This window comes from Gadus chalcogrammus, chromosome 7 (assembly GCF_026213295.1).
Source record: "Gadus chalcogrammus isolate NIFS_2021 chromosome 7, NIFS_Gcha_1.0, whole genome shotgun sequence".
NCBI classification, from domain to species: domain Eukaryota; kingdom Metazoa; phylum Chordata; class Actinopteri; order Gadiformes; family Gadidae; genus Gadus; species Gadus chalcogrammus.
In genome coordinates this window covers 29,343,960-29,360,481 of record NC_079418.1, presented here as the reverse complement: position 1 = coordinate 29,360,481, position 16,522 = coordinate 29,343,960, and the positions used below count along the sequence as shown (strand labels likewise).

The 16,522-nt window shown below is 51.0% G+C and overlaps 1 protein-coding gene across 1 annotated transcript in view; it reads right to left on the bottom strand.

Moving 5' to 3' along the window:
• The window catches only part of LOC130386124 (protocadherin-16-like), a 59,286-nt gene that overhangs the window by 34,422 nt on the left and 8,342 nt on the right, over positions 1-16,522 (bottom strand). The window contains exons 2-4 of the mRNA XM_056594902.1: positions 11,166-12,035; positions 10,669-10,866; positions 9,016-10,230 (exon numbers count right to left, since the gene is read on the bottom strand). Of these exons, the coding sequence (XP_056450877.1) occupies positions 9,016-10,230; positions 10,669-10,866; positions 11,166-12,017 (2,265 nt within the window). The 5' untranslated portion in view covers positions 12,018-12,035. The remainder of the gene's footprint in view (positions 1-9,015; positions 10,231-10,668; positions 10,867-11,165; positions 12,036-16,522) is intronic.

Below are 16,522 nucleotides of genomic sequence, written 5' to 3'. Positions count from 1 at the left end.
ATCAACTCTCTTGCTCTTTCTTTCTCTCCCTCCCTCCCTCTCCCTCTCTCTCTCAGCATCTCTGTACCCGGGAGAGAGCTATGGCAGAGAAACGGGAGGACGAGTGAGGATGATTAAATGGATGATTCATCAGAGAAAATAAACCTGAGGAGCAGTGATCACTTTAACCCTGCCGAGCAACGTTCGTGAGGGGTGAGGAGCCAACACAGACACATACACACACACACACACACACACACAGGACGGACGCACGCACACACACACACACACACTCACTTACACACACACACACGGACACACACACACATACACACAAAAAAAACACAGGGGTTGGACGAAAACACACTAACAACAAACACACAGACACACACACACACGGACGCAGACACAAACACACACAACTGCACATGTAACCCTACACACGCACGCACACATAAAACGCATATTCTGTGCAGGAGCCAGCTTGGGACCAAACACAGTACAGTGAAGCGAAACTCTTAATAGCGTCTGTATCCCATCATAAAGGGGCCAGCTTCTCACACCGCAGAGAGGACCCCTTAATCTAATATGTGGGACCCCTCTCCAAGAGCCCAGGAACCGAACCGGAGAGGCTGGGAAACGTCCTCTTTGAGGAGCGTCTCCTCCGCTGGTTTGCGGAGCACCTGCTGTGTCTGGGTGTGTGGCCCCTCCGAAGACAAACAACACCGGGGGACACACAGGAAGGGCCCTCATTGACACCCACACCCCTCTGAGTAACTGGATTAGTGTGACCCCCCTGAACCCCACCGGGCCTGGGTCCCCCCCCCGTGTGTGTGTGTGTGTGTGTGTGTGTGTGTGTGTGTGTGTGTGTGTGTGTGTGTGTGTGTGTGTGTGTGTGTGTGTGTGTGTGTGTGTGTGTGTGTGTGTGCCAGGTTTTTCCCAGAGAAAGGAGACAGCAGATCGATAAGGAAAGAAAGGCTGGATGGGAAACAAAAAAACTGCAGAATGGGCGAGGCAGACAGAGAGAGAGAGAGAGAGAGAGAGAGAGAGAGAGAGAGAGAGAGAGAGAGAGAGAGAGAGAGAGAGAGAGAGAGGAGGTGAGGACTACAGGATAACCAAACGCACAAAGAGCCCAGAGGAAGCCAGACTAGACCGATAAGGAGAAGGAAAAAGACGATAAATGACTGCCTGAATGAGAGCCCGTGTGTGAGTGTGTAAGTGTGCATGCGTGTACATGTGTGTGTGTGTGTGTGTGTGTGTGTGTGTGTGTGTGTGTGTGTGTGTGTGTGTGTGTGTGTGTGTGTGTGTGTGTGTGTGTGTGTGTGTGTGTGTGTGTGTGATTGTTCATGCCTGTGTGTGTGAGTGTGTGCATTTGTGTCTATGACCATACCTGTGAGTGTGTGTGCGCACATCTGTGTGAGTTTGAGTGCGTGTTTGTGTGTGCGTGTGCGTGCGTGCGTGCGTGCGCGTGTGCGTGGGTGCGTGTGTGCGTGCGCGTGTGTGTGTGAGTGCTATCTGGAGCTGTCCCTGTTGAACTGTGATAGCAGCATCTGTTCCTGGCTGGAGATTCTGCGGTGACCTCCGTCCTCAGCCTCATTCTGTCTCCCAGGTGATGGAAGGGAAGCCGCTGCCGCTGCAGGTGCTATTAAACCTCCACAAGCACAAGCACTGCCATACAAGCTGCACCTAAAGAAGCTACACCTACACAAGCTCCACCTCTCCAAGCTCCACCTATTGTAAACTACACCTACACAAGCTAGACCTATCCTAGTTTCACCTATGCAAGCTATACATGTGCAAGCTCCACCTATAAAAACGACACAGACACAAGCTTAACCTTAACAACCTACACCTTTACAAGTTCCACCAATGCAAGCTCCACCTATGCAAGCTACCCCTATACAAACTACATCTAAAGACGCTTACACCGATGCCTGTACAAGCTCCACCTAAAAAAACTACACCTACACAAGCTACACCTGTACAAGCTACACCAAAAAGATCTACACCTACACAAGCTACAAGCTAATACAGACGCTAAAAGCTACACCTATGCATGGCTCACCTCCGAAAGCTCCACCTAAACAAGCTCCACTTGAACAAAGCTACATCAAAATGATCTACACCTACACAAGCTACACCTAAGAAACCTACACCTGCATAAGCCACAGCTCCACCAGCTACACCTATGCAAGCTTCACCTACACAAGCTTAAAAACCTACACCTCTACAGCTCCACCTATTATAGCACATGCAGCTTCCCGTCTGTCTCCTCGTGCTCCTAATGTGTTCACCAGGAGAGAACTGATAAGCAGCCTTGCCTATAGCATTCCTTCAGTGGTCTGCCGGCATACACGCTAGTCAGCCTGCTGATCACCGCATGGGGATGTTGTTGTTATTGTGCCCGGAGAACCTTCCATTAAAAATACATGATCTTTCCAGAGTGCAAACACATATTTTCATAGTTTTTATTTGGACACTGTATTTACATCTGCCTGTTCAACCCTAAATTGCTATCTGCGAGAGGAAAACACCACATTAAGCGCTGCCGGGGATTGAAGGAAGGCACAGGGGAATCGGGTTGCAGTTTGTCTGCTTTAATAAACATTCCTCATCGCTTTGGACCCACGGCCCAAAATAAAGCTCAGTGTTCAACCACCACTTCCTGAATCTGTTCCTGGATAAAAAAAAGAATGTGTTGTCGTCGCAGGGAAGGTTGTACAGTAGGATGGAAACTGGCCACGTTTCGAGGTGAGCGCTAAAAGGGAAAGAGGAGACACAGCGCCAGATAACACGCGCGGCCAACTACGTACTCAGTAGTAGGCCTACTCCCAATTAAAGTCTGGGTTGGAAAAGACGACAAATCCTATTTTCCTAGAAGTGTGCACGCATGCGAATGCGATCAAACCCCAGTCGGACACGCATCGTGAGGAACACACACCATTCATTCACGGCACCCAGCGTGCAGCGGCTCAATCTCCCCCTGCGGGCAACCGAACAAAAGCAAGCGGGAGAAATACGTGATGTACGTAAATGGGGTCTCCGCACCAAATTGAACCAAATCGATTGGCTGCTAAATAGCGGGGGCGGCTGGGCTGAAGAGCACGTCTTCCTGTGGTCTCGTAGGAGCCGTGAGCGAGCGTGCCGAAGCACATGAGCTAAAGACGTTAGGAGGAGGAGCGGAGAGACGGGCACTCAATACCAGATGACATGAGGAGATGAAATCTGTCAGGCAGCGAGAGGGGGGCAAGGGAAGAGAGAGAGACAGTGGGAGAGACGGAAAGACAGAGAGACAGAGAGAGAGAGAGAGAGAGAGAGAGAGAGAGAGAGAGAGAGAGAGAGAGAGAGAGAGAGAGACAGACAGACAGACAGACAGACAGACAGACAGACAGACAGACAGACAGACAGACAGACAGACAGACAGACAGACAGACAGACAGACAGACAGACAGACAGACAGACAGACAGACAGACAGAGAGAACGGGAGACAGGAAAGGGGGAAGGAAAGCGCCGCTCAAAGCCATATGGTGCTGCGTATTGTGCTAAATGAGCCGTGCCGGCATCCCTCTCCGCGGGAGCGTTAGCCAATCAGATCACACATGAGCGGGCGCTCTGATAGGCTGAAGACAGGAAATACGGACGTGTGGCGTAGAGTCAACATACGGCCTCGAATCAAAAGAATCTAACAGTAATTACGGGGGGAAAAATGCTGAATTCGAAGACATGGCAAATGCATTTCCATGTGATTATGGAGCACAAGGATAGAAGGGGGACCGTAATACCGGGGACTTGGACGCCGGTAATGGGTGTCTGGGCGCCCTAACAGGTGACGTCTGTGCAGCCGGTGTTGAAAGCCGCCATGAGAATGGCTTCCATGGCAGACACACATCACTAAGCCCTCATCACACACAACCTGTCAGCGGATCTAGCAGCTGAGCGGCTGGCGAAAGTGTGTGTGTGTGTCTGTGTCTGTGTGTCTGTGTGTGTGTGTGTATGCACGTCCATGCGTCTGTCTGTGCATTCGTGCGAGCGTACGCTCATATCCCAGGGAACGTTGCCAGCTGCTCGCAGCCATAATGAGTCCTCACGTTTTGGGAATTCTTCAGTGTGTGGGCCCAAGCCACAGCCTGCCAAACAAACGGTCACCTGTTCCAAACACCAAAGCCGGAATGCCAATGGGAAAGTGACAGTTCCGGCCTGAAGCCTCTATGTCTGTGACGCTTATTGAGACAAATTGCACCGACTGACAGCTTAATAAAAACACCAGAAATGATTTCACATGTGCGACACTTGGATTGGATGGATTCAGACGCAATGGACCATAGGACTACTGTTGAGAATTTAAATCCATTGCTTATGATGCAACTTTAATGCTATAACTATTATCTTAATTGGTTGTTATATCTGGGGTTAGAATATATATATAGTAAGAAGGACCCCTTTATTGTTTGGCTTAATGCATTGTGTGTGTGTGTGTGTGTGTGTGTGTGTGTGTGTGTGTGTGTGTGTGTGTGTGTGTGTGTGTGTGTGTGTGTGTGTGTGTGTGTGTGTGTGTGTGTGTGTGTGTGTGTGTGTGTGTGTGTGTGTGTGTGTGCGTGTTGTGTGTGTGTGCTTGTGTGTGTGTGTGTGTGTGTGTGTGATCTGAAGGACAGTGTGGAAGCTGGGGTCCGGGTTTTATTTCCTGGGGGGCTTGTTAAGTGTGACACCAGCAGGAGACCGGGGCGCTCCAACAGGAAGCTGGGGATGAAGAGCTTCCTGTCAGACCTTCATTTTATGTCTGGGTTCTGAGAAGATGGAGAAGTAAAAGAGAAAGTGTGCGTGTGTGCGCGTGTGTGTGTGTGTGTGTATGTATATATGTATGTCTGGGTCTGTATGTCTGTGTCTGTGTGTGTACGTCTATATGTGTGTGCACGTGTGTGTATGATTGGGTCTCTCTTGTACCCTCTAATAGCCTGTAGCCCGGGGTCCTCGCTCGGACTTCCCACCGCAATGCCTGATTGTTCGGACAGATGGGCACACATTGCTTATTTTAGCGGTTTAGCTGGAAGGAGGTGAAATAGCCGCACCTGTTTAGAATCACTTCATCTTTTTTTTCAAACCCAGACTCAGATTTTTTTATATCATTTGGAGCCATGCAGACTAATCGGGACCAAAATCTTAAAAACGCTGGCCCAGTACAGAACAAGTTCAGTACGGACGGCTGCGAGGATGTAATAAAATACATTGAGGAAGCCGTTCCATTGCAGAACGTGAACCAAAAGAGCTTTCTTTTTTTTGTTGCACTGACAGACTTAGACCACAGCCCCGCCGGTATGAGAGTGGTAAACCATACTTAGAAAGGTTCTAAATAAGTCTATGACATCTGAAATATGCAGGATGCGAAACAGAGGGAGAGCGCTGGCGAAAAACACCCAGTGGGTTGAGCTGTCTATTTTTAAACCGTAACAGTACAAAAACAATCTGAACGTAAAATACGGCTTTTGTTCGCTCGAATTCCCAAGTTGGACACCTCAGTGGCAAAATCATGTTACCGATCAATTGACGCGAGTTTCGGTTACAATCGTAACAATGAGAAACCACGTGTTTTACAAAAACCGTACGACGACTCGGGCTAATTAATTCAATCTAATTTCAAACCTTCGCCGCGTATTAAAATAAACAGATATTCCATCCACCTGAAATCCCATAGCTCCATCCAATCTAGTCTCACAATATTGACCCAAAACCACCATGTCTCCCAGCTCTTCTCCCAGTGCCTTTCATCTGAGCGCTCTCCTCTCACTGGGAACGCGTCCCACTGGTGTTCATTTTTAAACCATCAGCCCGCTCCACACGCTGATGTTTAGTGTGGCGCTCTCTCGGCGGAGAACATGCGTGTGCGTGCCTTTGTGTATGTGATCGTGGTTCGGCGTGACAGCCCTGACTGGGGAACACATGGTGTGCATGATGGAGGAGACGCATCACCTGCGGGGAAGAGGGAGACCTCGGTTGGGGCCAACGTACACAAACATACGCACACGCACACACACACACACACACACACACACACACACACACACACACACACACACACACACACACACACACACACACACGTCTGCTTTGAGATGTAAAGGAAAGGCACACACTCGCACAATGTCTTACATCTGGTGTATGTGCATGAAACGTGCGCACACACACACACACACACATACAGAGACAAAGACACACACACACACCCGCACACCCACAACCTCACACCCGCACACACCCACACACACACACACACACACACACACGCACTTCTTCTCAGAATCCTGCAGACAGCAGGAAATGAGCTGGTATTCCCAATTCTCTTCATGGTCATTTCTTTACGTTTGCCTCCACGTTTCCTGAGTCTGTTTCACTCCTCAGACCACGTCTTTCATTTCTATCCTTGAAGATGTGAATCGGAAGCCTTGACCCCGGTTTTTACTCGGTCAGTCGGCTGGGAAGGCCAAGGCTTTCCGTTGCTCAGCCGACGGGGAAAGAGAGCGTAGTCGTTTGGATTGGAAGCCACTGGCCAAAGGACCTTCCAAAATAAAATAGAAAAAGTCTGTCCTAAACCAAACAGCATGAGGGTCCCAGCTCCAAATTTGTGAGTAATTCTGAAGATCTGATAGCCGTAACGACGACTTGGCAGGCCTTGGCCAGATCATAATAACCAGATAATGGATAAGAATGGAGTCATAGATCAAAAAGTCTGAACTGATCAAAGTTCAGTGGGAACTCTACTCGGGTGTGCGACTATAGCCAAGGCTCTACTAAGCAGCGTGAACTGAAACATAAAAGACCTGGTGAAACAAAGTAGAGCAAAAATATGCGCACAAACACCTCATGGTTAATATTGGGAGAAAGTCAGGGAAACAAAGGGAAATAAATATACATTTAGGGCATTTAGCAGACACTTTTATCCAAAACGACCTACAAGAAGGACATTTGACAGAAGAAGAGAAACAACAATGTACGGCTGTCGGTAGAGTAAGGATGTTCATGGAACTAATTGCCAATCACTAATAATTGTTATCCCATTCCTAGTATACGACAAGGATAGCTAGGATAAGATGCTAAACAATGCTAAGTGCTATTTTTAAGTGTAGGATGAAGAACTACGAGCAAAGCTTCACAGGGTCGGCAAGCGGCTCGTGGAACTGCACAACCCGGTCTGCATGGCCTCCAACAGCTTAATGATGTCAGATCAGCCTTCACGTGTGAATCCCGTCCAGCGGAGCACGTACCGCTCTGGCCCAGAACGTGTTTTGACATGAACTACTGTTATCCTCCCAAAATGCTCCTCCCGGTGGAACCAGAGAACACTACTCTGTCCAAGCAGAGAGCGTGTGCCAGAGCCAGCCTCTCTCCGACTGACCGCTCTCCTCTACTGTAAAACCGGCCGTGATGGACGCAGATGGCGGAGCTCAATTCGACAACCAACGTTATATTCGATTATGATTAAACTCTAGGAATTGAGTGGACAGGTAGCGGTCAAGTACTGGTTAAAAAGGCTTGAACTCCGTGGCGTGCGTTGTGATGGTCACGTGTCGTACGGATCCAGCGGGACCTGGGTTTCGATTACCTCACTCAGAACCTGTATTAGGTTTCCTTCAGGTGCTTGGGTTTCCTCCCATAAGAGAGACGGGCAGGAGCGGGTAATTGGAGACACTAACCAGGGCCGTGGCTCCATGAATGCCCTGTGAGAGTATGCATGCGCTAGCCCTCGGAGTCTCACCCTGCCCTGTTTTCCCTGCCCCCAGTCCTGTATTCAGGATAGGGCTCCAATCCCTGGTGACCCGGGCCGGAGGTCAAGTGAGTTAGCAACTTGGGGGGGGGGGTTAAACTTCTGCTATCAATTAATCGCTTGCATTTCTTATAGTAGAACTGTTTATGTCCCACAATGGAATGGAAAACTCATCAAAATGTGCATTAATTGTTCCCAGGGTAAACGTCAAAGGTCATCCACATTTCAGGTAACTTTAACGAGTGTTCTTCCACTGGCTGAATGCCGAATTCCAAACGGGCTTCCAGATGTATACACACAGCCCTATGGGATATCAGGGAAACTATATACATGGCAATAATACCTATTCCTGTCCTTGAACAAACAGTTCCTGGGGGTCGAGCTGACCAAAACAGATTTACTCCTTATCCATCTTAGTTGAACCTGGTCTTTTGTCAGCCCTCTGCAGCCATGCCACTCCCTCTTCCCTGATCCTGTCTTCCTTCTGGGAGCGGGCCAGATGATTCTGACATATTCCAGATTCCACAAAGCCCCCGCCCCCCCCCCCCCCCCCCCCCCCCCCCCCCCCCCCCCCCCCCCCCCCCCCCCCCCTCCTCTCTAAATACATGTTAACTGAGCCTGCAACAAAGAAAGAATTCCTAGATTTATCTAATCCCAGGGGCTCGGATTCTATGCCTTTTTGGGGGTCCGTAAGATGTTATTGCTGCGGGGCCGAACCTGATGGTCCAGGAGAAGTGATTGCATACAATAAGAACCATTAAAAAGAAAAGAATAGCTTTTTTTCTCTCTCCAACCTTTTTAAAACACGGGGTGTAGCACAGCGGGAGAGAGCAGCTGGTGTGAAGTGTGCATGGTGAAGACCGCGCGAGGAGACAACGCCGGTCACAGGTTTAATATTTCTCAAGAGAGACCCTCCCAGTATGTAATAGCCGGCACACATCGAGATAAAAGCGGGACTGTCAAGTTGCTCTGAGATACTACAGTAGTGTGGCCGAGAATGTCAGAGGGCTTCACCCTTTGCTAGCTAGCCGCTGGTTACCATAGTTACCGTTTAAGGTGAGCCAAAGGACAAGCCAGGAAAGCTTAATTGACTTACACCGTTTCCCGGAATGCAGGTGGAGTTTTTTCACTCTTTTCCCTCTGATTCTGTCTCTCTGCCTCTCTTTCTGTCGCTCCCCTTCTCGTCAAAAGTTGTCCCCTTTCAACCCAAACAACAGATAGCTGCCATGACGCTTCTTTGTTTAAAGAATCCCATGAAAAGACGTCAACATTCTCAAGTGCACCATCCACGCTGTAACACCGCATACCCCATTTCTTTTTCAAACACGACTTTGATTTTCCCGGATTCCCGTTTGTAGCTGTATAAATCAAACGCTTGCCAGAAGTAATCAAAGCAGGGCTTAGGGAGTGAGTGTGAGTGAAGGGCGCGAGAGCGAACACAGAGGTGAGACCGACAGCCAGAGAGACACTGAGTACTCGCTTCTGGCTGCAGCCCCTCGGACAATAATATTTTGGCTAGCTTTGCTCGCGAGAAGAAGGATGGCTGTGATAATGAAACATGGCAGGTTCCCACAGCAAACACACGAGAAGAGGGTGAAGACGGTAGTGAGGAGGCAGGGAAGGGAGCGATAAAGAGAGGCGGAGAGCAGTGGAAGGAGACAAAGACAAAGGAATCGGGGGAGGGAAGAGGAACAAAGGGGTTCCTCGACGGTTCTCCTACCTCTAAGAAGCAGGTCCCGGCTGGAGTGTTCTCCTTGACGGAGGCGTTGTAGAAGCTTCTGGAGAACACGGGGGTGTTGTCGTTGATATCCTGCAGCACGATGTCCACCGTCGCCGTGGACGACAGCGGCGGGCGGCCGTTGTCCGTGGCGACGACCAGCATGCTTGGCTTCGGCTCGGACTCGAAGTCGAGGGCGGTGGCGGTGGTTATGATGCCCGTGAGCGGGTCGATGGAGAACCAATGGGAGTGGGTGTCCTTGGCCTTGAGGAGGCTGTAGCGGACGTCCCCATTGGGCCCCTGGTCTTTGTCCCGGGCGGTTACCTGGAGCACAAAGGAGCCCGGGTAGACCACCTCGGGGATGGTCTGCTTGTAGGTCTGCTGGTCAAACAGCGGCGGGTTGTCGTTGACGTCCATCACCTGGATGGTGAAGGACGACTCCGCCCTCAGCGGCGGGGTCCCAGAGTCGGTGGCCATCACCCTGAGCTCGTACGAGTCCCGCTCCTCGCGGTCCAGCACCTGGTCCACGTACATCAGGTAGATGATGCTGTCCTTGGTGGTGAGGGCGAACTTGCCGTCCCCGCCCTCGAGTGACACGTTGACGTTGGCGTACTCGCTGTAGTCCGGGTCGGTGACCGAGATGCGGGCCACGTACTGGCCGGGCTGGGCGCCCTCCGAGATGCGCGGCGAGCCGTCCTCGCTCAGGAAGATGATGGTCATGGTGGGCTGGTTGTCGTTGTAGTCGCGCACGTGGATGGTGACGAAGGCGTTGGTCACCTGGGAAACAATAGGAACCAATGTCGTCGTTAGGATTCGTTAGGAGTCACATTAACCTCAACTTTGCACAACTATTATCCACAGATGTTTGACCTCCTCAAAGAGGTATTTTTTGTGTGCTACAGATGATTACATTTACATTCAGGGCATTTAGGAGCTTTTATCGCTTTTATCCAAAGCAACTTTTAACGGTTCATAAACACATGCATGCCGGAGTGAACAATGGAAGGCGAAGGCCAGCTCGTCGGGAGGCGTGGCGTCTTGCCCAGGCACACCTCGACACTCTAGGAGGCAAAGGAAACAAGCTAGGAGGAGCCGGGTAGCCACTAGCTACCCGGCAACTAGCTAGCAACTAGCTAGCCGAACTAGCGACCTTGCGGTTACGAGTTAAGCCGCTCCGAGCTCAGCCAACCCAACAATGGGGATGAGGCATCGTACCTCTGGGTGACTGGCGTTGTCTCTGGCCTGGACCACCAGTTCGTGGACCCTCTTCAGCTCATAGTCCAGGGGTCGGTTCAGCGTGATGACCCCTGACCTGAGGTCCATGACAAAGTACTGGCTGGGGTCACTCTGCCGTCTGTTGATCTCGTACAGCACCAGGCCGTTGTCCCCCTCGTCTGCGTCCGACGCAAATACCTGCAGAGACACGGAGAGGAAATCCAAGGTATATAAACGTTTTTTAGTGGGTTTTTAGTGCCATTTCCGTCGTGGTTTATAAGCGTGCTGTCACATTCCCGGCCCCTTGTGCCAGATTCAGTTCCTTATTTATTGTTCTAGAGTTGACAACCACTTGCTGTTCACAAGTCATAAAGCATCGTTCCTTTCCCTCAACCCACAAGTGTGGGCTTTGCATATTCTTTATTTATTATTGTACATGGAAATTCCTTCTTGGCCTCTAAACTGTGTTTAACGCAACAGAGTGAAACGCCGCTGACCTGCAGAATGGTGCTGCCCTGCTGCAGGCTCTCCGAGATGATGGCGTGGTAGCGGCTCTGGTTGAAGACCGGCGCGTGGTCGTTGATGTCCGTCACGGTCACCTCCAGGTGCATGGAGCCGATCCTCTTGGGCGAGCCTCCGTCGAAGCCCTCAAGAACCAGGCTGTAGGCGGAGCGCTTCTCCCGGTCCAGAACCCCGTTGACCACCAGGTCCAGATACAGCACCTTGTTCGCTCCCCTCTTGGTCTCCAGCCGGAAGGCCTGGCCCACGTTGCCCTCCTTGATCACGTAGCCCTGCACCGTGAGCTGGTCCTGGTCGGCGTCCGTGGCGGGCTCCAGCGAGAACCGCGTCCCCACCGCCGTCTGCTCGGGGATCTTCAGCACGGCCCTCTTCTTGGGAAACGTGGGCGCGTGGTCGTTGATGTCGTTGACCGTGACCGACACCTCCACGGTGAAGCCCGTCACCGTCACGGCGATGAAGCTGTAGCGGTCGCGCTGCTCGCGGTCCAGCCGCCGCGCGGTGGTGATGATGCCCGTGGTCTCGTCGATGTTCAGGTCGCTGCCCAGGCCCTTGCCCTCGTGGTCCGAGATGAAGTAGAGGCTGGCGGTGACGCCCGGCGGCAGCCCCGCGCTGATGTCCCCCACGATGGTCCCGGCGGGCTGCTCCTCGTCCAGCTGGAGCTCCAACGCCGTCGCCGGGGACGCCGCCTGGAGGAGGAGAAGGAGGAGGAGGACGGTGGCGTGGGGGAGGAGGAGCGGGCGGGACGGTCGCGGCACGGGGCTGGGGAGTGCGTGGGACGAGGCTCCGCCGCCACGTCCTCTGGTTCTGGACCCTTCGCTTGTGATCGGCATGGCTGGGTCCGGCTACACCTGAGAGGGAAGGGGAACGAAACCGTGTTAGGAGGTGTCTCGACACAGTCTGATCAAGCTGTGTTTACTGTACGTACGTGCGTGCGCGTGGAGCGAGTCTTTGTTCTGATGTACCGTCGGATAGGTCCGTGTTTTGAGGGATTACCACTCCCTCACTCACTCGGGTTGCCTTTATTTCGCTCCAGGTTTTAAGTCATAGCACCTGTTTTTATTCATAGGAGCGTGATAGCGTTTAGCTCGTACACGCTATGACGGTGTGGTGGATGGAAGGGAGAGGTAAACAGTGCAGGGTTCTATTACGAGGTGGAGCTGGAGGTGAGGGGAGATGGATGGAGCGAACAGCCCTCGTTGTGCAGATAGGGCACCGACTCGATAAGCACTCCCCTGGTGCTCATATGATCTGGAGGGTTAATGTTAGGAATGTCCACCACCTCCACCAACACATACTGAGAGAGAGACTTGCAGAGAGAGAGAGAGAGAGAGACAGAGAGAGACAGAGACAGGGACAGAGACAGAGACAGAGACAGAGAGAGAGGCAGAGACAGAGACAGAGAGAGACAGAGACAGAGACAGAGACAGAGAGAGAGACAGAGAGAGACAGAGACAGAGACAGAGACAGAGACAGAGAGAGAGGCAGAGAGAGAGTAAGACTTGAGGAGAGAGTGAGAGAGAGAGAGAGAGCACCGGAGAGAGCGAGAGAGCAAGAGTGAGATTGCAAGAGCGAGAAAAGACTAGGTTGCATTTTAAACTCAGGCTCCACACACCTGTATATCACGTACACGCCAAGACATGTGCACACACTCTCACACACACACACACAGATACACACATACACACTAAAAATAAGCTAGAATACGCAGGTTCAAGGAACGAGAGAAGGAATCAGCGACAGTGGTAACACAATGAGACCAGTATGGTCTTCCAACATCGACTACGTATCCTGCAATACTTCTATTTCCAGCCAGCTCTACCCCTGGTGCTTTGTTCCACCAACCATGGAGTCCTTCACTGGACTCACCCACATGGAAGGGCCTCTTAAGATGACAGATTTAATGAAGCCTATTGGTCCACTGGGACAGGGAGGTTCTGGTCAGCGACCTCTCCATCTGTGTGTGTGTGTGTGTGTGTGTGTGTGTGTGTGTGTGTGTGTGTGTGTGTGTGTGTGTGTGTGTGTGTGTGTGTGTGTGTGTGTGTGTGTGTGTGTGTGTGTGTGTGTGTGTGTGTGTCCTAGTGCGATTGTAAACCGCATGCCTCCTCTTCTCCAGCCTATTGAAAGGTTCCTTTGTTCAACTCTGGCTGTGATTGGTCGAGCACTAAGGAAATTACATCATTTCCTCTCTGTTTTAATATAAAATCGAGCACCAGAGGAATAAGAACTACAGTTTATTGTCAACGTTACAAATATATTATTGAAGGAGAGGGTCTTTGATGCGCTCCCTCTAGTGGTTCTGCTTCCTCCTTTCTGTCACAGTGAAAATAACTCCTCACAGGCCTGACTGCTTTTTTGACAACCTGGCCTTACGCGCTGCACATCTGCAGAATCTCAAGGCGTGCGAGCTGTGACATCATCTCCCTGCGACCACAGTGACAGGCGAGACTGCACAGGAGGGCTCCGTGCAGTCTGAGCCACATTATAGCTGGCGATGCAACCCCCATAATCTGCCTCCTGGACTTCAGCCACAAGGCCCAGTTTGACCATATAAATCTTTACTGTGCTCTATAGAACATGACTGTTACAAGCAGCAATCGAGTGTATGCATTTGTGCATGTTTGCGCCACTGTGTGTTTGCGCCACTGTGTGTGTGTGTGTGTGTGTGTGTGTGTGTGTGTGTGTGTGTGTGTGTGTGTGTGTGTGTGTGTGTGTGTGTGTGTGTGTGTGTGTGTGCGTGCAGTGAGGGTGTGTCCATCCTTGCACACGGACATGAAACGATTAATGTGATATTCTTTCTTAGCTGCCGTTCAGAATGGACTAAAGTTGATCTCTCTATCCTTCTGACTCCTCCTGCCCCTCTCCCTCCTCCTTCTCCTCCTCACCCTCTTCCCCTCCTCTTCTACCCCCTCTCCCTCCTCCTCCTCCTCCCCCTCTTCTCCCTCCTCCACCTCCCTCCTTCTCCTACTCCTCCCCCTATTCTCCCTCCTCCTCCTCCTCCTCCTCCCTCCTTCTCCTCCTCCTCCCCCTCTTCTCCCTCCTCCTCCTCCTCCTCCTCCTCCCCCTCTTCCCTCTCACCCCCTCCTCCTCCTCCTACTCCTCCCCCTCTCCTCCTCCTCCTCCTCCTCCTCCTCCCTCCTTCTCCTCCTCCTCCCCCTCTTCTCCCTCCTCCTCCTCCTCCTCCTCCTCCCCCTCTTCCCTCTCACCCCTTCCTCCTCCCCCTCCCCCCGTATGGTCATGCTGATGAATCCAGCAGATTGGCGTGGGGCACAGCACTGCACTCACTGCAGTGGGGAGGGAGCAGTTGAGTTAAAGTTAAACACCAGCCATGGTGCGCCGAGAAAAACAAATGTCCCTTCACTGCAGCCACTGGCTCACCTTGGCTGGCTCCTCATCGGTCAAGCGTGTGTGGCGAAGAAACAAAACAGAAAAACAAGACGGTATGGCCAGCATGTGTTGGGGCGAGGAGAGTGGTCTGCGGGGCCTTCTGGAATGGTCCGGTATTGTTGCGGTTGCCATGGAGACCTTCAGCCTTAATACCGTCTCCCAGCCACCCAGTGCTAAGAGTCACACAGAGCCCTTGGACTGACGGGAAGGAGAGCTGGGTTGTGGGGGTGGTGTTGGTGGTGGAAGGGGTGGTTTGAAAGATAAACAAGAACGGATCGAAGAATACGTCCGGCTAACTGACGAGGACTGGACCCAAAACAGTCCAATGTTCATATGAATCTGTGTCTTCCATCTTTCTCTCTGTTTATTCTCCATTCGTGAGTCATGGCTGAAGTAGCACTAAGCCTCTGTATTTTGGGGATGTTTTAATAGTGGGATTTTAATTATTGATGGTTTGTTTTTTTTGTGCGGTGTCCTGGGGCCAATAGAACCTCGGCCGGTCGAGCCCTCTGTATTATTATCACGACTAACTGCCTTTAGATTTCGCAAAACCTCCTCCGTTTTGGACACACTTCCACGCATCCATATCGCTTCTCCACCAGCTGTGTGACTTCACTTCGGCCCCTCGATATTAGCCTCAATTTATTGTGATAGCTAACCGGATTAGACCGGACCCCGTTTCTCGGTGTTCCCCGCGGACGGAACCCTTCCTCCCAGACAGACGGCAGACAGAGACACGTCTGTGGGCCTACTCACTGAACTATACATGCACGGCACGGTCCGATTGACATTAATACTGCAACTCACTCTGTCTATGTGTCCCCCCTGAAGGAGCCAGGCTGTGCTAACCTATGTTGTATTTGCATTTATATTTAGGGCATATTAGCAGACGCTTTTATCCAAAGCGACCTACAATAAGTATAGTTTGTCATAAGAAAGTGAAACAATATATTATCGGTACAGTACGAATGTTCATAGAAACAAGTGCAAAGTAGGCCTACTAACGATCGCTAGGTTTACCCATTCCCTGTGTACAACAAAGATATCTAGGATAAGATGCTACAAAACTAAGTACTATAACTAAATACAACATACAATAAGTGCATATAATAAGTGGCAGGACGTACAACATACAATCATTTCCAAAATAGGGTTAATTGAGGTGGAAACACCATGCAATTGGCTGGAACGGTGTTTGCCTAAGGTACATATCGTTAACGAGCAGTAAGTGGTTCGTTAAGGCCTCTTGCTCAGAGATGTCTGCAGGCCATCTTCAGGTAGACCCTGTCAGCTGTGAAGTCGAGCGCCAGCACAAACCCACCAGACTTTCCACTCCTGCCCTGTTTTTTCTTATAATGATGATCAAGGATAGCCCTGATCTGGCGCTGGGACGCGGGCTTCTGTTTCGTCTCCAAGAGGAAGAGACTCTTGCGCGGCAAAAAACCGTGGTGGAAAAAAAAACCACCCACCAAACACCAAGGACATCATTCACCGATTCGCCCGCGTTCACCTTATCCGCGCTGAAAACAAGCCCTTTGTTTTTAATTGTGACCATGAAATGGAGCTCCGGGGCTTGACTTCATCACACGTTTCCTGGCCGGAGAGCAGCGAGGAAGCGGGGGCTCTCTCCGCGAGCCAAAACACACTGAGGCTCGACCGGTGGAAAATGAACCGCGGAGCCGACATCATTCACGCACTGATGTGTTCTCCAGAAATAAAATAGAATAGAACAGGACAGAGTAGAGACTCTACTGATAGACAACGCACTGATATAATAGAATAGAATAGAATAGAATAGAATAGAGTAGAGACTAGGTGTAGTAATGGGGAAACAAACGGCAACGCACTGATGTGTTATCCAGAAACAGAATATAATAGAGTAGAATATTATTGAGACTCTATTGAGACTCTATAATAGACAGTTATGCACTGATGTGTTACCCAGAAATAG